Source organism: Chiloscyllium plagiosum, chromosome 43 (genome assembly GCF_004010195.1).
Source record: "Chiloscyllium plagiosum isolate BGI_BamShark_2017 chromosome 43, ASM401019v2, whole genome shotgun sequence".
Taxonomy (NCBI): domain Eukaryota; kingdom Metazoa; phylum Chordata; class Chondrichthyes; order Orectolobiformes; family Hemiscylliidae; genus Chiloscyllium; species Chiloscyllium plagiosum.
Genome location: NC_057752.1, coordinates 13,257,943 through 13,280,647, shown reverse-complemented (window position 1 = coordinate 13,280,647; position 22,705 = coordinate 13,257,943). Strand labels below are relative to the sequence as shown.

Genomic DNA, 22,705 nt, shown 5'->3' with positions numbered 1-22,705 from the left:
TGGTGTTTGGTATGCTTGTCTTTACTGGTCAATGCATTGAGTACAGGAGTTGGGAGGTCACGTTGCCATTATACAGGACATTGTTAAGGCCACTTTTGGAATACTGCATTCAATTCTGGTCTTCTTCCTATAGGAAAGAGGTTGTGAAACTTGAAAGGGTACAGAAAAAGATTTACAATGATGTTGCCAGGGTCGGAGCGTTTGAGAGGCTGAATAGGCTGGGGCTATTTTCCCTGGAGCTTCGGAGGCTGAGAGGCGACCGTATAGAGGTTTATAAAATCATGAGGGACATGGATAGGGTAAATAGACAAGGTCTTTTCCCCGGGGTAAGCGAGTCCAGAACTAGAGGGGCATAGGTTTAAGGGGAGAGGGGAAAGATTTAAAGTGGACCTAAGGGGAAACCTTTTACATGCAGGAGGGTGGTGCATGTAAGGAATGAGCTGCCAGAGGAGTTAATGGAGGCAGGAACAATTACAACATTTAAAAAGCATCTGGATGGGTACATGAATAGGAAGAGTTCAGAGAGATATAGGCTAAATGCTGGCAAATGGATTTATTTCGGAGACCTGGTTGGCATAGATGGGTTGGACTGAAGAGTCTGTTTCCATGCTGTACAGCTCTATGACTATCACTCTAGATAGAGTTAACATTGAGTCCAATATGACTCTTCTTTGAAACTGCGAACTTCCTAACACTTTGCCACCAGCTATTGATGGCAGAGACTGCACTTTACCGGTGTCTAGTTGTCCACATCCTCAGGAGCTGATAAACTACGTTTACCAGTCACAAGTCATATACTGTTGGTGTAGTTCCTCTGTTGTTTTTAAACTAGTTGCTTCCTAATACACTCTCAAAATCATTTGTGAACTCAACCATCCTGTTTGGGTAAACTATGACTTCTGAACTCAAATTTTAAAATTATTGTGGATTGGTTATAAAGATGGGGCAGATCAGTCAGAGGTCAGGTCAGTTTTCGTTTGTGTGAAACCAAGGAAAGCGATGGGACCAGACGGAGTACCAGGCCGTGGCCTCAGGGCACGCGCAGATCAACTGGCAGAGGTCTTCTCCGACATCTTCAACCTCTCCCTGCCTGTTTCAAGAGGGCCAACATCATCCCTGGGCCTAAGAAGGCTCACGCAGCGTGTCTCAATGATTACCGCACAGTGGCCCTAACCTCGGTGGTCATAAAGTGCTTTGAAACGCTGGTCATGGCATTAAATCAACTCCAGCCTCCCCACTACTCTTGACCCACTCCAATTTGCCTATTGGACCAACAGATCCACGTCAGATGCCGTATCACTTGCCCTTCACTCCTCCCTAGAACATCTTAACATCAAGAACAGCTACGTAAGAATCCTATTCATTGACTACTGCCTTCAACAGTATTATCCCCTCAAGGCTGATTACTAAACTTAGTGATCTCGGACTAAGCCCCACTCTCTGCAACTGGATCCTCTGTGGCCTGTGGGTCAGGAAACCATCAGTGAAGATCGGGGACAATATTTCATTCTCACTAACACTCAAAACTGGAGCCCTCCAGGGGTGCATACTCAGCCCCCTACTGTACTCACTGTATACCCATGGCTGCGTCACCAAATACCAGACTAATGCCATTTACAAGTTCGCTGATGACACCACCATAGTCGGTCGAATCTCAGATGACGATGAAACAGACTACAGACCTATTCCAGTGGAGCACCTGGAAAAATGGTGCACTGAGAACAACCTAGCTCTCAATGCCAGCAAAACCAAGGAACTCATTATTGACTTTCGGCAGGATGTTACTCATGCCCCCCCCCGCACACACACATTAACAGCACAGAGGTGGAACGAATGGAGAGTGTCAAGCTCCTGGGAGTGGTCATCCACAACAAGCTTCCTTGGACTCTCCATGTGGACGCACTGGTTACAAAGGCCCAACAACATCTCTTCTTCCTCAGGCAGCTGAGGAAATTTGGCATGATGGCAAATATCCTTGCCAACTTTTATAGGTGTGCCATCGAGAGCATTCTGTCTGGATGTATCACTACCTGGTGTGGCAACTGTACCATTCAAGATCGGAGACGGTTACAGAGAGTGGTGAACTCGGCCCAGACAATCACAAAGGCCAACCTCCCATCTATAGAATCCATCTACCAGGCCCGCTGTCAAGGAAAGGCCGCCAGCATTCTCAAAGATCCATCCCACCCTGGCAATGTTTTTCTACAACCTGTACCATCGCGGAGAAGGTACAGAAGCCTGAACACATGCACCAGCCGGTTTCAAAACAGTTTCTACCCTACTGTTGTTAGAATACTGAATAGACTCCCAAACTCTTAACATGCGCCTGTACCTGTGTGTTTGTTTTTGCTGCTGTTTACCTATTATTTACTTCTCTATGCTACTTAACTCTGTGATCTGCCTGGATTGCTCCCAAGACAAAGTTTTTCACTGTGCCTCGGTACACGTGACAACAAATTCAATTCAATTCAGAAAGTGCCATTCAATTGGGGAGGATGATGAGAGGGGAGAGCTGTGCTGCTTTATACCGAAATAACAGCAAATGCCAAACAGATAGAAACTTCCGGCAAATCTGGAGTTGAGGAGAATCAGAGGACAAACTCTCCACAAGTCAGGAGTGTGATGGTATACTCCCCACTTGCCTGGATGGGGGCAGCTCTAACCACACCCAGCCCTGTTCCACAGGGATCAGTGCTGGGGCCACAACTGTTTAATGACTTGGAGGAAGAAGTGAATGGACTGTCGCCAAATTTGCAGACAACACAAAAATAGATGGAAATGCAAGTTACGAGAGAGATACAAACAGTTCAGAGAGAAATATTGATAAGTTAAGGAATTGGGCAAAATGTTGGCAAATGGAGTGTAATGTGGGAAAATCTGAAGTTGTTCATTTTGGAAGGGAGAACAAAAGAACAGATATTATTTAAATGGGGTAAAACTGCAGAAAGCTGCAACACAAAGGGACTTGGAGGGGACTGGTGCCTGAAACACAGAAAGCTAGCACACAGGGGCAGCAGGGAATCAGGAAGGCTCAGGGAATGTTGGCCCTTATTCCAAGGGGGTTGGAGTGTAAGAGTAGGGAAGTCTTACTGTAACTGTACAAGGTGCTGGTGAGACCACGTCTGGAACACTGCGAGCAGCTCTGGTCCCTTAAATAAGGAAAGATGTCATTTCATTGGAGACAGTTCAGAGAAGGTTCACTAGGATGATCCCTGGTGTGGAGGGATGAGGAAAGGTTAAACAGGCTGGGACTCTACTCACTGGAGTTGAGAAGGATGAGAGATGATCTCAGTGTAACATGTTGGATTTCTCAGGGGCTTGACAGGGTAAATGCTGAGAGGAGGTTTCCCTCCTGGGAGAGTCTCGGACCAGAATAAAGGGCGCCAATTCAAGACTGAGATGAGGAGGAATTTCTTCTCTCAGTTTAGAACTCCTTGCCACAGAGAGCTGTGGGGGCAGAGTCCTTGTGTATATTTAAGGCTGAGATAGAGAGCTTCTCAATCAGTCGGGAATCAAGGGTTATGGGGAAAAGAGCAGGAGAGTGGACGTAGGGAACGTCAGATCAGCCATGATCCTGTTCAACGGTGCAGCAAACTGGAGAGGCCAAACAGCTTCCTCCTGTTTCTATTTCTGATGGTCTTAAGATACTTGACGTCATCCAGAATGAAACAACCAGCTTGTTTGGCCCCACATCCACAAACATCCACTCCCTCTCCCACCGACGCTCAGTAGCAGCAGTGTGAACTGTCTACAAGATGCACTGCAGACATTCACCAAAGCTCCTCAGACAGCACCTTCCAAACCCACAACCACTTCCATCTAGAAGGACAAGGGCAGCAGAGACATGGGAACACCACCCCCTGCAAGTTCCCCTCCAAGCCCCTCATCATCCTGACTTGGAAATATAACACCGTTCATTCGGTGTCGTGAATGATATTGACTGGGAGATACATTCTGGCCTTGATTCTAGGACAGACTCTCAGTCCTTTGTTACAGCGGGTGGTTTTTCACGTTCACCTGAGAGAAGGGATTTATACAGAGGTGGATCAGCAGCTGGAGCTGTGTACCCCTTTTACAGAGGAGTGGGCACGAGGAAGACCGGCTAAGGTCAGACCAGTGCACTCATTTCAGAATTAGCTGGATGCTGCACTAGGGAAAGTGAAGGGCTAATATTCCAGGCGAATGGAATCAAACAGACTCCCGGTCTCATTCATCTGTAACCTTCAACTCTGCTCACCATTTTGACAGAATGCTGGAGGTAAGAACTGGGGCCTGATTGTGTAAGTAATCAGGACATGTACATCATAGCACAAAGATTTCTGATAGGTTGATTTTACAGTCAAACTAATACATTTAGTGCAGAGAATCGCCAAACACAGCCTGTACCAAGTGCTGCAATACAGAGAGTCAATCATCATGTGACAACATCTGGGTATTTGGGTCGTTTGCATTTTGCACTCTTAAAGGGACATCTATCTGAAAGATATAACAACACACGGTGCTCCAGGAGGCCATGTACAATAACCATTAATCACATTTATGTTGCCCCTTTATCATAGAACAAGTGCCCCAAGAACGCTGTGAATTAAGATTGGATGTCAAACCACATAAGGAGCTCTTTCAGCCAACTGAGCAAAAGATTGGGTCAAAGCATTAGGAGTTGGGAGGTCATGTTACGGCTGTACAGGACATTGGTTAGGCCACGTTTGGAATACTGCATTCAATTCTGGTCTCCCTGCTGTAGGAAAGATGTTGTTAAATGGAAAGGGTTCAGAAAAGATTTACAAGCACGTTGCCAGGATTGGAGGGTTTGAGCTATAGGGAGAGGCTGAATAGGCTGGGGCTGTTTTCCCTGGAGCGTCAGAGGCTGAGGGATGACCTGATAGAGCTTTATAAAATCATGAGGGGCTTGGATAGGGTAAATAGACAAAGTATTTTTTTTGCTTGGGGGTGGGTGGGTTGCAGAACTAGGGGCCATAGGTTTAAGATGAGAGGGGAAAGAGATTTACAAGGGACCTAAGGGGGAAACTTTTTCACACAGAGTGGTGCATGTATGGAATGAGCTGCCAGAGAAAGTAGTGGCAATTGGTACAATTACAACATTTAAAAGGCATCTGGATGGTACATGAATAGGAAGGGTTTGGAGAGATAGAACATAGAACATAGAAGAATACAGCGCAGTACAGGCCCTTCGGCCCTCGATGTTGCGCCGATCCAAGCCCACCTGACCTATACTAACCCACTATCCTCCATATGCCTATCCAATGCCCACTTAAATGCCCATAATGAGGGAGAGTCCACCACTGCTACTGGCAGGGCATTCCATGAACTCACGACTCGCTGAGTAAAGAACCTACCCCTAACATCTGTCCTACACCTACCCCCCCCCCCCCTTAATTTAAAGCTATGCCCCCTCGTAATAGCTGACTCCATACGTGGAAAAAGATTCACACTGTCGACCCTATCTAAACCCCTAATCATCTTATACACCTCTATCAAGTAAACCCTAAACCTTCTTTTCTCCAATGAAAACAACCCCAAGTGCCTCAGCCTTTCCTCATACGACCTTTCTACCATACCAGGCAACATCCTGGTAAACATCCTCTGCACCCGTTCCAGTGCCTCCACATCCTTCCAATAGTATGGCGACCAAAACTGCACACAATACTCCAGATGCGGACGCACCAGAGTCTTATACAACTGCAACATGACCTCAGTACTCCAGAACTCAATTCCTCTACCAATAAAAGCCAGTACGCCATATGCCTTCCTCACCACACTATTTACCTGGGTGGCAACTTTCAGAGATCTGTGTACATGGACACCAAGATCCCTCTGCTCATCCACACTACCAAGTATCCGACAGTTAGCCCAGTACCCCATCTTTTTATTACTCTTACCAAAGTGAATCACATCACAATTAGCCACATTGAACTCCATTTGCCACCTTTCTGCCCAGATTTGCAGCTTATCTATATCCCGCTGTAACCTGCCACATCCTTCCTCACTGTCAACAATTCCTAATCCAAACTTCCAACTCACCCTCCATGCCATACCTCCGTATTTTTTGCAGTAGTCTACCATGGGGAACCTTATCAAACGCCTTACTAAAATCCATATACACCACATCTACTGCTTTCCCCTCGTCCACCTCCTTAGTCACCTTCTCAAAGAATTCAATAAGGTTTGTGAGGCACGACCTGCCCTTCACAAAACCATGCTGACTATCCTTGATCACATTATTCCTATCCAGATGTTCATAAATCCTATCCCTTACAAATAAATCCTATCCCTTACAAGATATGTGCCAAATGGGACTAGATTAACTTAAGATATCTGGTCAGCATGGACGAGTTGGACTGAAGGGTCTGTGTCCGTGTTGTACACCTCTATGACTCTATCCTTGCATAGCTGTAGCCAGTAAAACTGCTGGCTGGGGTTTTGCATCACGAGTTTGCTGCAATAGCCAGCGACAGCCATACACCTCGAGTGAATAACAAAAGTTTCTGATTTGGGGATGATAACCACATATAAATCTTCGAAAAGTGTCAAAATTCCCTGTAAAATAGCAAGAATCAACTCATTTTCTAAGCACAAATGTAGTAACCAGTGAAATATCTGGAACCACTCTGACTTCCATCATCTGACTACACTTGGGTTGACCCCTCTTTCTGCTGTCCTCAACTTTGCCCCATAGAAAAAAAATCCCTGGAGCTTCTCATCTCTGATTAAACAGCTGTAATACTGTCATTCTCTTTTCTGAATGTCACTTTTTACTCTTGCGATTTCAACAAGCTCTTCACTCGTCTTACAGTTCGTTTCTGGGATATTTTAGCATGGCTTAGCATCCACATCTCAATGAGCTCGACTTTATCCCATAGATTTTACCATCTAGGTTTCTGAGGCGTACAGGAAAATGGACAGATTGCAATATCTTAAATGAGATTTTTCCCCTTTTTACTTGGTAACACACCATTCACAGAACTACTCCTAACTTCTGGGTCATACCTGCCACCTCTATTATCAATTGTCCCAAATAGACAAATCTAATCATTTGACACTACCCAGTATAATTATTAAAATAAGTAAATCTGTAAATTATAAATGCCATTGTTAACATTTGTGCTAGTACATGATATTTATTTTGGAAGGGAGTGCACCAGCCCTGAGCACCAAAATGAGGGGCGATTTTACCTCAAGAAGGGAGGCCCCTTCTTAGCGCCTTCAAAAACCGACTGAACATGAAGCTGCAAATCCGATGGCCTTTCTCACTGCGAACTCGGACCAAACGACTATCCCCATCGAATTCGTGAAGCGGTTTGGTAAAGGTCGAGTTACTGTCCTCACGGATAATATATACATTAAAAGTGAGGTTTGCTGCAAAGATTGAAGGTGAATTTTTTTAAAGGTATCTCGAATCGAAGGTGGGGTTTTTAAATCGCGATTTTGAAACCAATTGAATTAAAATTAAACACTTTTTTTTGGGGGGGGGTGTGTTTGTGTTGTTTTGAACCCCTTGACTGGGTTTAAAGCTTTCATTTGTGACACTGTGAACGAGGGCTGATTTCCTGTGGGATGCTTCCCTTTTTTGATCAAGTCAAGCCAATTATCTCAGTATGTGGAGATCTCCCAGATGGTGATGACTTCTGATTGAAAAGGGCCCAAGCCATTCAAATCACTGCGAGGCGGCTGACTTCTAAAGCCTTGCCTTTTATTGGCTGATAAGGGGCCAAAAACTTTTGTCTTTTTTGGGGGAAAAAAAGAAGCAGATTATATTCCAATGAACAAAGCTTGGAGCCAGGAAATAGCCAAGGATAGGTGATTTTTTTTTGTTTGAAATTAGCTTGCCAGTGTTGAAAGCCTGTTCAGGGTCTTGGTGAATGGGCTCACTTGTGGGGGTGAGCGTTATCTGCAAGTTCCTTTTGCAGGTCAGTGTGATTTAATATCATGTTAAATATGTTCAATGTCAAGTTGAGTTTACTATCTGTTTGTCCTGCTGTTGATGCTTTTTTTTTTCAAATTTGCCCTCAGCATGTTTTTGTTTCAAAATCAAGAGGTTTTTTTTTTGTGTATCGATTTCTAAGCAAATACTGGTTCATTTCCCTTTTTTTTTTAAAACATCTATTGCTGTTTAAGTGCACCTTTTTCATCCAGTTAATTTCCACCACTTTTAGATCCTGAGATTAGTCAATCTTTTCCCGTGCTGTGAATTTGAATTTCTCCTCCCTCCCCTAAAATGTGAAAAGATAATTAGCGAAAACTACACTATGGTGTAGTTTACAACTAATTGCATTTTAAGTTGCATTTATATAGCGTCTCTCGACCGCACGGCGTCCTAAAGTTTAATGTGGGTTTTATAAATCGGTTTATTTTTAGAAACTTCGTTAGGTTTAGCATCTAGATCCGACGCTAAATAACCCCAATCTAATCACGATACTGCTGTGAAAGCTTAGGAGCAGCTTCGTTACTTTGTCTCCTTGAAGTACTTATCCGTTCTCGAAGGAGTAATGCTAGCTCTCGTGTTTGGTTGGGGATTCTGGTTTTTCACTTCAATCGCGTGGACAAAATTCGCACTTTAACCCGAATTATGCGCGTATGTGTTTTAATGGGCAATTTCATCATATTGATTCAATGAGCACGCAACCAGCTTTTTTTTTATCAGCGTTTTGGAATGAATTTTCTTACTCGAATAGAACTTCCTGCTGAAGATAAGTTGATTGTGTGCTAATTGTAAGTAATTGTGAGCTGTTTAACGTTTTAAATGAGTAAAACCTGTTGAGTAGCCAAGTGGATGGGGGAAACAAATGTAAAATGCCCAACCTTTCCCAGTTTTTGTTCTGGATACCTTTTTTTTTTAAAAACATGGAATGTTTTGCCCACAGAAATAAAGCCATTTAGCCCATTGTGCTATACCTTTTTTGTTCTCTATTCCAAAATTATCTCCCTTTCAAGTACATATCCAATTCCTTTTTTTAAAATGAGTTACTTTTGGATTTGTTTCCAATGCTTTCAAGCATAACTTGCCAGAAAGAGTTGTTCCTTGTTTTGTCTCTGTCTGCCTTCTGAAATCTTGATTACTTGTATGTTGTGAAATGGGCTTAGCAACATCCAAACTAGGATGTAGATATGAAAGCTGAAAATGTGTTGCTGGAAAAGCGCTTCTCCTGTTCCCTGGATGCTGCCTGACCTGCTGCGCTTTTCCAGCAACACATTTTCAGCTCTGATCTCCAGCATCTGCAGTCTTCACTTTCTCCTGGTAGATATGAAAGGGTTGAAACAGTGAACCTCCCTCACTATGGAGACCTAATGTGGTTTTTAATACTTTTTTTTGAAAAGTTGAGGGTAAACGGTGAAAAGTGTTTCCTTTCCCTTGGTTGTTGAATTGGTAGCTGTGAAGGTGGCCCCCACTGAGCTCAAAGCAGTTTCACATAACAGTTTGAACTCTAGGGGCTTCAAGTGTGGAGTTCAAGTGGCTGAGACAGGAGTTAAGATTAATTTTGTGTAGGAATCTTTTTAGTTCAGCAGCTGGAATTGATGCAAGTGCAATGGTTTTCAAGATCACACATGCTCTAATTTCTAAGGTGTTCTGATTAAAGTCAAATCTCCAACTGATTTAAGAGCTTCAAAGTGGCCAGTGTTTTTTTTTACCCCAATTCTCCCTCCCTGTCCTACTGTTGAAACCTGTATAGCTCAAATGAAGAGGATTAGGTAAAGTTCTTTTCAATACAGATACTGTTTTCTATACAAGATAAACCAAATCCACCCCCAACCCCAGAAAGTCAATAGTTTTGCTCCATGAGTCGCTGGTGTGGATTAATGGACTGAATGGCCACCTGTGTTGTAAATTAGTCCTTTTCTTGTCTCTATATAAATTGAATGTTTCTCAAGTGCACAAATGTGTTCAAACCTCACTGGCATTGCCTTCTCACCTAATCTTTCTTTTGGGCACTTTTTTGGCTTGCTACACAAATGTAAACTGTATGTATTCCCCTCTGAATTTTTTTTTGCAATTGTGGATGGTCACTTTTTCATCAAATCTGTAGTAAGTGCTGGTGGTTGCAATGACCATTGCAAAGGTGTTTTTAACAGCATAGTATAGTGCAGGAGGGCTAATGTTTGCATAGGTTAGCACTGAGCTGATGAAGATTTAGCCTTTTGTTAGGGTGTGCTGTTACATACACTTGACCTTACCCAAAATAACAATCACTCACGTAGAAATCTGAAGTGAATGATCGTAAGGTTTGCTGTCAGCCTGATGTTAACATTACGTGATCCTTGTATGAATGTTTGTTTTCATCAGAGGTTTATGGCTGCAAGTGCTAATCCAAGGGTGGCCCAAATATTACCTGAGACACTGGGGATAGTTTCTTTGCTTTCTGCAAAATACGCTTAACTGGATGTACTGTCTTGTCTTTCAGCTGAAGGACAGCACTTCCAACAGCTCAGTAGTCCCTCAGTATGGTGCAGGAATGTCACCTTGATTGCTTTCACTCGACTAAGTGATTCTGTACCAAAACCACCTGACTTCAATAAGAGTGCAAGCAATTTGAGCACAGTTCACACTTATGAATTTGGAATGGGGTGCAGTCAAAAACTACCATTTAGTCTCTGTGGCCAACTTCTAAAGCACACAAAGGGCTACATTCCACTAAAGACTCATTTAGAATTCCCATTGTGAAGTCTAACCAGGGTGTGAATTAGTGGAGGCTAAATGAGTGCATTCTTTGAATAAAATGGCTTTAACTTGTATTTACATACAATCACACTCTCAGGTTTTTCTTTAAAAACTTCACTGAGACTAGATTAAATTGTACTGAGTTACCTTTTTCAAACCTGCATAGTAAGTAAAGTTACCATAGTCCCAGAAGATGATAGATCCGTTTCATCAGACTGCTCTCTCTCATTAGACAGGGGTGACTGGTGGTGATTTTAACTTGAGGGTCACCATGCCTTCAAGGTCAGAAGTGGAGGCCCTCATAGTAACCTCAGCCAATGCGTATGCAAGTAGACACCCCACACACCCCAGCCCTTATTCATTTAGCTACCTAATATTTGATTTTTTTTTAAATGTAATGAGTATAAACCACTTATGGTAACTGCTCTAGTGTTGGGATAAATTTGTCTTTAACAGCGACTACCTAAAAAAATTTACATTTTTGAATATAAATGTAGAACTGTCTTTGTCTCTATCACACTATAGAAATGATCAAAATTCCCTGGGTGAGTATGTATGGATTAATTTTGTGATCTTTGCACTTCAAGCAAAACAATGTAATCAATTAGATTTGCTTTAATAGATGAGTAATTCAAAGTGGTGTTCTTTCTATTTGGTCGAGTAATCCTTTGTCAGCTAAATATTTTCTTGTGAATTCTGGCTAATTGGAAGCCTTTTGGCATGGTTTACAGCTGTTAGTTACCATATTGGCTGAAATTACCTTCTGAAACACATCTTGTGTAATTTCACCTGCTGCAATGGGATTTTTGTGACCATGAGTTGTGGAGATTAAAAAATTTAAGCAATAATTTTTTTAAAAGTTCTCTCAACTAGTTAATTATGTAACAAAGTTCTTGCACCAAGGCTAGTATTGAATCTCAAGAACAAAATATGTTGCATTTTGGCAAGTATCAAAATTACTTCAGTCATAAATTCTCATGAACATTGCAAATGGAGTTTTTGCCCATGGTGAACACTTTCAAAGATTTTAAAAATTTGTTAGTCAGAAACACTAGGGACATGTAAGCAACTCTTGGATAGGCATGTGGATGATAGTAAAAATGTAGATTTGTTTCTCCTTTGTAAAGTTGGAAAAAAGGTTGGCACAATATCGAGGGCTGACGGGCCTGTATTATGGTGTGGTATTCTATGTTGCAATCCAGCCCCTCTTTAAGTGAGGAACAATCTTGAGACCATTCTTGTCTTCCTAAATTCATGCTCCTACTTCAATTCTGTTCAATGCCTGCAGCTTAATTTTAAATGTTGCCAGGATTTTAAAACTATTCATGCTTTTTTTTCTCTAACTTTCTCTTCTCTCAAAGGTACAGACCTTTGGGGAATTAAGTGGCTTGCTGTTGACTTGAGTTCATGTGGAGCAGCCGGTGTTGGACTGGGATAGACAAAGGTTAAAAATCACAACAGCAGGTTATCGTCCAACAGGTTTATTTGGAAGTACAAGCTTTCAGAGCGCTGCTCTTTCTTCATCAGGTACTTGAGTTCAGATATTTGGAGGTGGACAAGATATTTGAATGCATTATATATTCTAGGTAGTTCCAATCCTATTAGCGGATATCTACCTATGTCATTTTTTTTAACGTGGGTTGGTGGAACATATTGTCTTAATCTGGTTCACTAATCCCCCTTTTTGGGGCAGGGAGTCTGCCTTCCTTACCTGGTCTCGCCTACACGTGCCTCTAGGCCCACAGCAATGTGGCTGCCCCTTAAGTGCCCTCAGCAATAAATGCCAACCTAGCCAGCAATGCCCATGTTCCATGGATGAAAGAACTAAGGTGGTCAGTTATTGCTAGGGGTGTTGACATGGTTTGCTTTAACTAATTGTCCAATTCAGGTTCCATTCTAGTCGAAATACTCTTTGGAAAATAATCCCCACAAATCAACATGCTCAGAGCAGAAATAGTGATTCAGTAGCAAAATAATGAACTAATCTACTTCCCTAGAGGAGGGAGTAAAATCATGAGACTCCAATTCCACAAATGATCATATCTGACTTTCTGGTAGCCCAATCAGAACTCTTTTCAGTTTCAAGTTTGGCGTTCCTGATGCGGAAATCAATGTGGACACGAGACTCCATTAAGCGAGACCGTTTATTTTGAGAGATGAAGGTTGGTGTAGGAACCACAAGAATGGCCATGCGTGGGGAAGAGGCATGGTCGAAGTGAGGTCAGGTCCATGACTTATAGAATTCAAATAGTTACGATGGTCCTGAACAAGCATGTGGATCATATGAGAAACAGCTGGTTGAGTTCCCACTGACTGTAGTAAAAGGCTCGGACCCAAGTGTAATGGGGTGAAATTGGTTGAGAAAGATTCACCTAGGTTGGGTCACAATTTTTTGACTTAGAAAATGGCTGCCTGAGTGAAGTCCTAATTAAATATCCAGACCTTTTTTTTTCCCCAAGAAGGTCTAGGTACTATTAAAGGCGCCCCAACGCCTTATTTTCACCATGGACATCCAGTCCCTGGACACCTCCATCCCCCATCACGAAGGACTCCAAGCCCGCCACTTCTTTCTTTCCCGCCGTACCAACCAGTACCCTTCCACTGACACCCTTTCCTGAAGAAGGGCTTATGCCCGAAACGTCGATTCTCCTGTTCCCTGGATGCTGCCTGACCTGCTGCGCTTTTCCAGCAACACATTTCCAGCTACTATTAAAGGAGCCAAGGCCAACTTTAACCTACTGCGAATCCTCTTACAAGGATGCCTTCCTTGAAGAAGCTCTCTTCCTCCCTCTACAAGGATTAAGTTGGATGCTGCCTGACCTACTGCGCTTTTCCAGCAACACATTTTCACCTTGCATGTTGACCAGGAAGCAATTGTGATTTTTGCAAGGCCTGCTCAGTTCCATTAACCTTTTACGAGTGAAAGTAGAGGCAGAAATCAGGAGGCTGGGAAACAAAGGAATCTTCAAATCAGTCCAGTTTGTGGAATGGACAGCACAGATTTGTGAAACCCAACAGATTGGTTCACCTTTGCGGGGACTTTGAACAAACAGGTCAACCACTTTTTCTTTTCAGCTGGATAAAAACTCAATCCCTTGCTTAGAGGATTTATGTGTAAAGATGGCTGGAGGGTTGTTCTTCACAAAGCTGGACAAAAGCCATGTGTACCTGCAGTTGCAGTTAGAACAGGATTCTTAGAAGAATGCTACAATTACTAACTATAAGGATTTGTACCAATATGAGACTGTCATTTTGCAGGATTGTCATCCTGTACCACCTTTCAGTGGAAGATCGGGTGATCAAAGGTATCCCAGAGCTTGGGTCTTTCCTTGGGCTGGTGAATTATTACGGAAAGTTCATACATCATCTGGCCTCCATTCTGGCACCTTTTGCATGGACTCTCAAATAAGGGTCAGCTGTGGAAATGGTTGTGTAGGTAAGCTGTAGCTTTTCAGGGAAGTAAAGAAACAGCTATCCTCCTCGATGGTGTTGGCACACCGATTCCAAGTGAGATCTGTTAACATACGATGCCTTCCTGTATGGCGTTGGGTTAGTATTAACTCATGGGGTGGCCTAATGGAGAGGAACACCCAAAAGCAAATGCATTCAGGACTTTGGCTAGTGCAGTGCATAAATATGCCCAGATGGCGAAGGAAGGTTTGGCGATCACATTTGGAGTCAGGAAATTCTACCAATACCTGTTTTTACAGGTGTAAATTCGTACATAATAACAGGCCACAAACTCCTACTTTGTCTACTCTGAGGATGAGGCCATGCTGCCCGTGGCTTCAGGCTAAATTTAGAGGTCAGCTCTAATTCTAAGTGCTTATAAATTACGAATCAGAACACCATCTGTGAGGTCAAGCAGGAAATGAGTGAGTACGCTGAGCTACCTCCTGGCGGATCCAGTGGCCGTACCACTGGTGGTGTAAGAGTCCGTAAAGATTTAACATTTTTACAATTGCAGCTGATGATATCAGACTCTGGAGAAAGTTTCAGTCCTGGCAAAACTCTCTCCTCTCTAGCGGCTGGCATCCTGTCACCAAGTTTCCCTTTATTTACACATGGACGGTCCTTGACACTGATCTGGCTTGCTCAACCAGCTGAGTGAGCAGGATGTCTGACGCTCCTGTTTTGTATCTGTCAGGACTCCCTGATTCGGCCAGATTCCTAGCCCAATCTGGGAACTCTGGAGGGCCACCTGGCTGACCTTGTTACAATTGATACAAAGCTGCTCCTTTAAAGAAAGGTTCAGTTAGGAATTTTCTGTGGGGAAGCCATCAGTTCCTTTATTGGAAAGGGAAGATGGCATTTAACCTCAAGCCTGATCTATTATGGCTGACTTTGTACATTTCATTTTGACCATCAACATAGGTTCCTTATCCTGTCATAGTCTTGTGAGCACTAAAAGTCACTTGTTTGTATTTTCAAATAACCTCCAGTTTAAAAAAAATCACTTAAATATTGTGCAGTCTTTAAATTTTGAGAGAACTATTTTAAGATAATTACAGATGAAGAAAGTAATTTTAAGCCCACACAGTTTGTCCACCTGGAACTCAACCACTAAGCATTCAATTGCTCTCAGACCATTTGAAAATTTTTGCCTCCACCACCCTTGTCTATTCCATGTCAGTTGTCCTTTTTTTCTTTTTAAAAAAAAAACATCTTGATGTCAATCCTTGACTTTAGCCTTTTGAGTTTTCGCCTGGGGCCAAGTCCTACAATCACCACTTAATTCGAGATTTGGAAATGCCGGTGTTGGACTGGGGTGTACAAAGTTAAAAATCACACCGCCAGGTTGTAGTCCAACCGGTTTAATTGGAAGCACACTAGCTTTCGGAGCGACGCTCCTTCATCAGGTGATAGTGGAGGGCTCGATCGTAACACAGAATTTATAGCAAAAATTTGCAGTGTGATGTAACTGAAATTATACATTGAAAAATTGATTGTCTGTTAAGCCTAACAAATGAAAGGCTTAACAGACAATCAATTTTTCAATGTATAATTTCAGTTACATCACACTGCAAATTTTTGCTATAAATTCTGTGTTACGATCGAGCACTCCACTATCACCTGAAGAAGGAGCGTCGCTCCGAAAGCTAGTGTGCTTCCAATTAAACCGGTGGGACTATAACCTGGTGTTGTGATTTTTAACTTAATTCAAGGTAGTGTTCCAGCTTTGTAACATCTCTCTGTTCACTTGCAATAAAATAACTGGTTTATTCGGGCTGAGGTAAAGTTCCATGTAGTGTTGAACTCACTTGAGCAGTTGTCATATGGGTAAACTAGGCAGTAACTATTGGTAGTCTACTCAATTAGTTCTTGGGATGACAGCATAGAATGGGCCTATAATCTCAAATTTAGAAAAATGAGTGGTGATGTCATTGATTTTTTTTTGTATAAAAATTGGGAGGGCTGGATGGAGTATATGTCTCAGATTTAAGAAATTGATCATTCAGGACTGAAAGTTCTTCACTTGGTTGTGAATCTTTTGGAATTCTCTATCCAAGGGCTGTGGATGCTCAGTTGTTGACTATCTTTGCACGTTCTCCCCGTGTCTGCATGGGTTTCCTCCCAAGGTCCAAAGATGTGCAGGTCCGGTGGATTATGTTACGAAATGGTGGTGAACCTCTCTGTTAATTAAACCAAGTGCCTAGAAAAGCTCACCTCCTCTCATAATCTTAAAATGAGCGTCAGAGAACTCCCAAATCCCACTAGTTAAAGAAAATAACATCAATTTATTTTTTAACTCTCTCAAGTGAACATTAAATAGCAACTATTCACAACTCCAAGCCCCCCTTTCTCTTAACTGCTTATTATCTGCCTTAACTCTATAACAATATGCTGCTCCAATAAACACTCTAATAAAATTACATCAACTTAATTTCAAAATTGCACAGCTGCTATCATCTTTGGTGTCTGTCTGTCTTCTGGCTGAAGATCTTCCTGTGTTGTCATCTTATTACTGCAAATATGTTTCCTATATTCCTAATTTCTTGGGTCTGTCTCTATGGCAGTTGTTCCCTGCAATCTTCAAAATGTCCGCCCTCTTATATCCCCAACATTGGATAGTCTGTGGTTCAATGTTGGTGAAACAATAAAATCAAACCTCTCTATTGGGTCTTAGTATCCTGGGACACAATTTAAACTGGTTGAATTCGAATTGTTGTCAAAACAGCAACCAACTCCAGTATCTATTTCACAGCCACTTGTTATGTATTGTCAATTTTCCAGTACACTTTGGGACTGCCATCTAGTCATATACACAGATGTTTGTAATCTCTTGGTTCAGAACAGCATTCACACTCCAGTACAGTACATTGCCTTCAACTTCATAATGATTAGCCATTGGTAAATGTGGGGATAGGATGGTCTTTGGGGGGATTGTGCTGACTCAGTGGGCAGAATGGTCTGCTTCCACACTGTTGGGATTCTATGATCTTCAACACAGATCTAAGGGAGTTAAGGGGAAATGGGAATAGTGTAAGAAAAGTGGAACCAAGGTTAAAAATCCAACCAGGATCTTTCTGAATGACACAGCAGACTTCTGAGGCCACTCATTTCTTTTGTTAGTGTCTTTGTCTTATGAACCGTTTTGGTAGTCCTGGCATCTGTTCACTTGCAGCAAGGTGGCAGTGGTCACCTTGGCTGATTCGTCTTGGGTTTTTTCCCCACAAAAGGTGTACGTATGACCACATGAATTAAGAACAGCAGTAGGCATCTCTGCCCCCTTTTTTTTCTTTTTTTTTTTAAGATGCCACACCATGCAAAATAAAAAGCTGACTCCACATTCCCAACTATTCCTGATAACCTTTTCACCTCGTGGTTCCTCAAACTTCCTCTGCCTTTCAAAATATTTCAAGACTTTTTTTTTTCTTTTTGTTACTAAGATGATTAAAGCAGAGAGTTCCAAAGACTTACTACCCTCAAATGTGCCTTGGTTTAAATGGGCAGCATCACCTTTTTTTAGTTTGAAACAGTGACTCCTACTTCTAGACACCACTACCCCCCCACCCTGTCAAGTCCAATCTTTCCTTTTGTAAAATAACCCAACCAATCCGGATAAGACTCTGATAAATCATCTCTTGATCTACTTCCAATACATTTTACAGTCCTCCTTCTTATGTAACAGAGACCAATACTGTAAACAGCCCTTATTATCTGTGAGGAATGGGACACCGACCTCTTGTGGATAACAAATTTGGATAACATTCAAACAGCTACCCCTGTCTATCGTGAAGCACTGTGTAGGGCCTGTCCATTATGTTGTAGACCAAGCCAAACCCCCTCCAAAATATATTCAGAAGATCGTCTAGACCCAACTTTTTTCTTATTTTAAACCCAAGTGTAAGGTGTTGTATTCCAGATGCAATTCAATTGGTCAAACTACTGTTGAGCAAAACACACACTATTTCCTCCCACATTCCAAAAAATGTGCAGGTTGGGTGAATTGGCCATGCTAAATTGCCCGTAGTGTTAGGTGTGGGGAATGGGTCGGGTGGGTTGTGCTTCAGCGGGTCGGTGTGGACTTGTTGGGCCGAAGGGCCTGTTTCCACACTAGGTAATCTAATCTAAGTAATTGTCTTAACTGTAACTATCAATGTTTAATGAACTAATCGATACATTAACTAAGTGTTCCAATATAGTAACACTCTATAGACACACCCTTGGCAAAAGGCAAGTTCAGTGTATTTAAAAAAAGCTGACTCTCAGTTCTCCAGTCCGGGGAGCGGGTAACAGAACAGCGTGAGAGGACAGTAGCAGGGAGCGATGTACTGCAGCTTCCACCCAGCTTCGTGACTCCAGCAACTGCTACTATAATACAAAAACTAAAAATCCTGGTTCTGTGGGAGCTTGACCCCACCCATTTCAGGCAATTTGGGTAGCACTGCCAAGCCAGCATTTATTGCCTGTTTCAGAGAACACCTCTGGGACACCCGCACCAACCGCCCCATGGCTGAACAGTTTAACTCCCCCCTCCCACTCCGCCAAGGACATGCAGGTCTTTGGCCTCCTCCATCGCCAGACCATGGCAACACGACGCCTGGAGGAAGAGCGCCTCATCTTCCGCCTAGGAACCCTTCAACCACAAGGGATGAATGCAGATTTCTCCCAGCTTCCTCATTTCCCCTCCCCCCACCTTATCTCCAGGTGTCAACCCTTGAACTCAGCACCGCCTTCTTGACCTGCAATCTTCTTCCCGACTCTCCGCCCCCATCCCCTCCGGCCTATCGCCCTCACCTTAACCTCCTTCCACCTATTGCATTCCCAATGCCCCTCCCCCATGTCCCTCCTCCCTACCTTTTTATCTTAGCCTGCTTGGCACACCCTCCTCATTCCTGAAGAAGGGCTTATACCCGAAATGTCGATTCTCCTGCTCCTTGGATGCTGCCTGACCTGCTGTGCTTTTCCAGCAACACATTTTTTCCGGCTCTGATCTCCAGCATCTGCAGTCCTCACTTTCTCCTAACTAAAGCATAATCTACTTTTAAAGACTCCATTCCTGTCCAGCTCCCTGCTACTAATGTACAACTCAGATTTTTGAAGGCAATAAGTCCGAGTAGTGTTCACAACTTGTGCATTTTTTTAAAAACATAATTGTTCACCTCAATCTTACCTGCAAAAGGGAGGGAAAAAAAGTGAGCAGAAAATGTATGGCTGTGACTTGTTCTGATCTCCATGTTTCAATACTCAATTCTGTTCTCATTGGATGATACGCCAATACAATGGTGAAACTTGCACCTGGTCAGTCTACATGTGACAATGCTAATGTCTCTCTTTTATCCCTTGCAACATCCCCAGTAGTTAGGAAGTTGCAACTTGATCAAATTGTACACTTGTGACTACAACTGTACAAGGTGCTAGTGAGACTTGTGCATGAACCATAAAGCTAGTGCATTAGGGTAGCAGGTAACCAGGAAAGCTAATGGAATATTGGTCCTTATTTCAAGAGGGTTGGTGTATGAGGTAGGGACATCTGTACAAGGTGCTGGTGAGACCACATCTGGAGTACTGTCAACAGTTCTGGTCCCTTATTTACAGAAAGATGTCATTTCATTGGAGACAGTTCAGAGAAGGTTCACTAGGATGATCCCTGGTGTGGAGGGATTGCCTTATGAGCAAAGGCTGAACAGGTTGGGACTTTTACTTGTTGGTATTTAGAAGAATGAGAGGTGATCTCATTGAAACGTAAGATTATTAAGGAGCTTGACAGGGTGAATGCTGAGAAGATGTTTCCCCTCTAGCATAGTATCCAAATAAAGGGACGTCAATTTAAGACTGAGATGAGGAATTTCTTCTGAGGGTTTAGAGTCTTTGGAATTCCTTGGCACAGAAAGCTGTGGGGGCAGAGTCCTTGTGTATATTTTAAGGCTGAGATATTCTTGATCAGTTGGGGAATCGAGGGTTACAGGGAAAGGGGAGGAAAATGGACATGAAGAATGTTGGATCAGCCATGTTCCTGTTCCTATTTCTTATGGTCTCACTGGTCTTCTAACAGAAGATTCGGTCCCCACTGACTGTTGTTTGAGTGACAACTGAGTTTTCTGCCTAAGCATCTCAAGTCAAAAATATGCAGTTGCTGTTCACAATGTTAAATTTGTCACTTTTTTGTTTTGATCACCTCTTTTGAATTAACACTTGCTATTGTAAATTGCTATGTCAACATTTCTTTGTCACAATGCCATGGCAGTTTCTGTCTACTAGGTGGGTCTGAGTGGGTTTCAAGAGGTACCCATTATATCTCCCTCTTGTAGAATAACTTATTTTCATCAACTGATTGTGGGGGAAACTAAAGTGTAGTGATGTTACGAAAAAGTGACTATATTTTTGTTCAATTTCAAACTTAACTTTATTTACTCTCTCTTCCATTTCCTTTTTCTTCTCCTCTTTCCCCCCAGCTCCCTTTTTTTTTTGTAGGAACATCCCATCTTTTTCTTCACGAGCATCAGCAACGTATTTGTCCATGTTGGCTGCTACCTGTGGAAGAGTCGGACCAGTTGGACCAACCTCTGCAGACGTTCCTCCACTTCAATATGATACTTCTATGGAGTCCACTTCAGGAATGTTCCAGTTTTGGAGCAATGAAGCATTTGGAGGCTCTCGCACAATGTCGTTCGGTCCTCCAAAGGCTCAGTATTCCTGTGGAACAGCACCATCAGCTTTAGGTTCACGTGAACTCCCCCTGACCCCTCCAGCAGAATCAGTCTACACGTTTGAGCTGTCTTCCGTGAAGATTTTGACTAGTTCGGTTCCTGCAAGTTCTGCTTATTCTTGCCCCGATGCTGGTAATGGAATTGTTCCAAACTTCTCCAACTTCATTCCCAGTTCTTCTGCTTTGCAGTCTAGGCATGTATCTCCAAGTCATGCTGATGAAATCCCTTGGTGGAGCATGCAACAGCCCAATCCCCTCAATCTTAACCATCTCCAATTTGGAAGAGCCTTGATTCCAGGCCATCAAACCCAGTTGCCAACTGCACTTCAGAGCTCTTCCAAGAGCCTTATAAACTGTTCCAGGCGTTGTAGGCGATGTAGGTGCCCCAACTGCCAGTCTCCCAACAGCAGCAGGGAACAGGGGAAGAAGAAACAGCATATCTGCCATATTCCTGGCTGCGGGAAAGTCTATGGAAAGACTTCCCACCTGAAGGCTCACCTGCGATGGCATGCTGGGGAACGCCCCTTTGTTTGCAACTGGCTCCTTTGTGGGAAAAGTTTCACTAGGTCTGATGAGTTACAGAGACATCTACGGACACATACTGGGGAAAAGCGCTTCTGCTGTCAGGAATGTGGCAAAAGGTTCATGAGGAGTGATCACCTCTCCAAACACACCAAAACCCACCAAAACAAACTGCTGAAGCACATGATGACTCTGGAGAACATCAAGAAGGAATAAGGAAAAGCAGCTTCCCTGATGGCTCTGGCACACGTGCAGTTCATGTGCTGCTGAGCCATGCAGTGCAGGCAGTTCTGAAGTTGGATCCCTGCTCTGTGTTGAGTTGGCTGATCTCAGCCAGGGTGGCAATAAGGGATACTGTGTTTAGCTTAGTGTCCCTGGGCTAGGGAAGGGACAAATCAGCCAGAATTCCCACTCAACCACTGAATATTGAACTTTTTTGCTGTGGAGTTACACATGAATGTTGGACAGGCTGTGCCCATGAAACCTTAAATTGGTCACCTATTCAACAGAAAAAGTGGGGTGGGGAAAGATACTGATTTGAGACCTACTGAAGTAGGAAGCATGAAGGACAAAAACAGTATTTTGTGGAAACAAAAGGGATAAACGAGGAGGCAATTCAAGTATTTTGGACTGAAGGAGAAATCTGGTTGATAGTGGTCTTAAAATAACATCGGTTGGTAGTATATTTCTAAACCATTCTGTATTAGAAACCGCATGATGTGATGACTCTGAGAATGGTTGAAAGTGATCTACGAATTGACAATAGATCTATTTTGAACATTCAAAATCCTAAATTATGGACCACTCTTCTTCTTCTGGCAGAACTCTACATTGTGCACATTGAAAGTGGCAACTTTTGATCATCTTTGTCTTGTCTCTTTAAAAAAGATAATCTCTGACTTACAGCTATGGGCAATGTTCCCGGGAACTGATTTTCAGGGACAGCATTGACTGCTGTTGTGTAGGCTTGTACGCTGCTTTCCTTTTAAGACTGAAGTCATTAATGTTAGAAATTGACTTGATTCCATATCTTGTGTTTGAACCATCCAAAGGTCTTAAGGAATGTGCCAAATATGATATGTAAATAAAAAGTTCCATGACAGAACAGTTTCCAGAATGATCTGATTTATTGCTCAGCAGGAAAGTACATTCGTAAGCTTGGGGGAGAGGCTTCAAGTCTGTTTCCTTGGTATCTACAATTTGAAAATGCAGTTGGTAAGATCAGGATGGAAATCGAGGAATTCGGTCTCCTGCTTGAGGTCAGCAGGCAGTGTTGAGGCCAGGAGTAGCTTGAGTGCAAGTAGAAAAGTGTCTGTGTTGATTTTGATATCTTTAGGAATGGAAGTGAAGGATTG

General features: G+C 42.8%; 1 protein-coding gene across 1 annotated transcript; it reads left to right on the top strand.

Annotated features, from left to right (window-relative positions):
• Window positions 1-12,167: 12,167 nt before the first annotated feature.
• On the top strand, window positions 12,168-22,457 carry LOC122543430 (transcription factor Sp5-like). The gene is made up of 2 exons (XM_043682144.1): window positions 12,168-12,202; window positions 20,575-22,457. The coding sequence occupies exon 2, from the start codon at window positions 20,640-20,642 to the stop codon at window positions 21,564-21,566; it is 927 nt and encodes a 308-aa protein (XP_043538079.1). The 5' UTR covers window positions 12,168-12,202; window positions 20,575-20,639; the 3' UTR covers window positions 21,567-22,457.
• The last annotated feature ends 248 nt before the right edge of the window (window positions 22,458-22,705 follow it).

Coding starts and splice junctions, on each gene's coding strand:
- LOC122543430 (XM_043682144.1), top strand. CDS start 20,640: ATGTTGGCTGCTACCTGTGGAAGAGTCGGACCAGTTGGACCAACCTCT.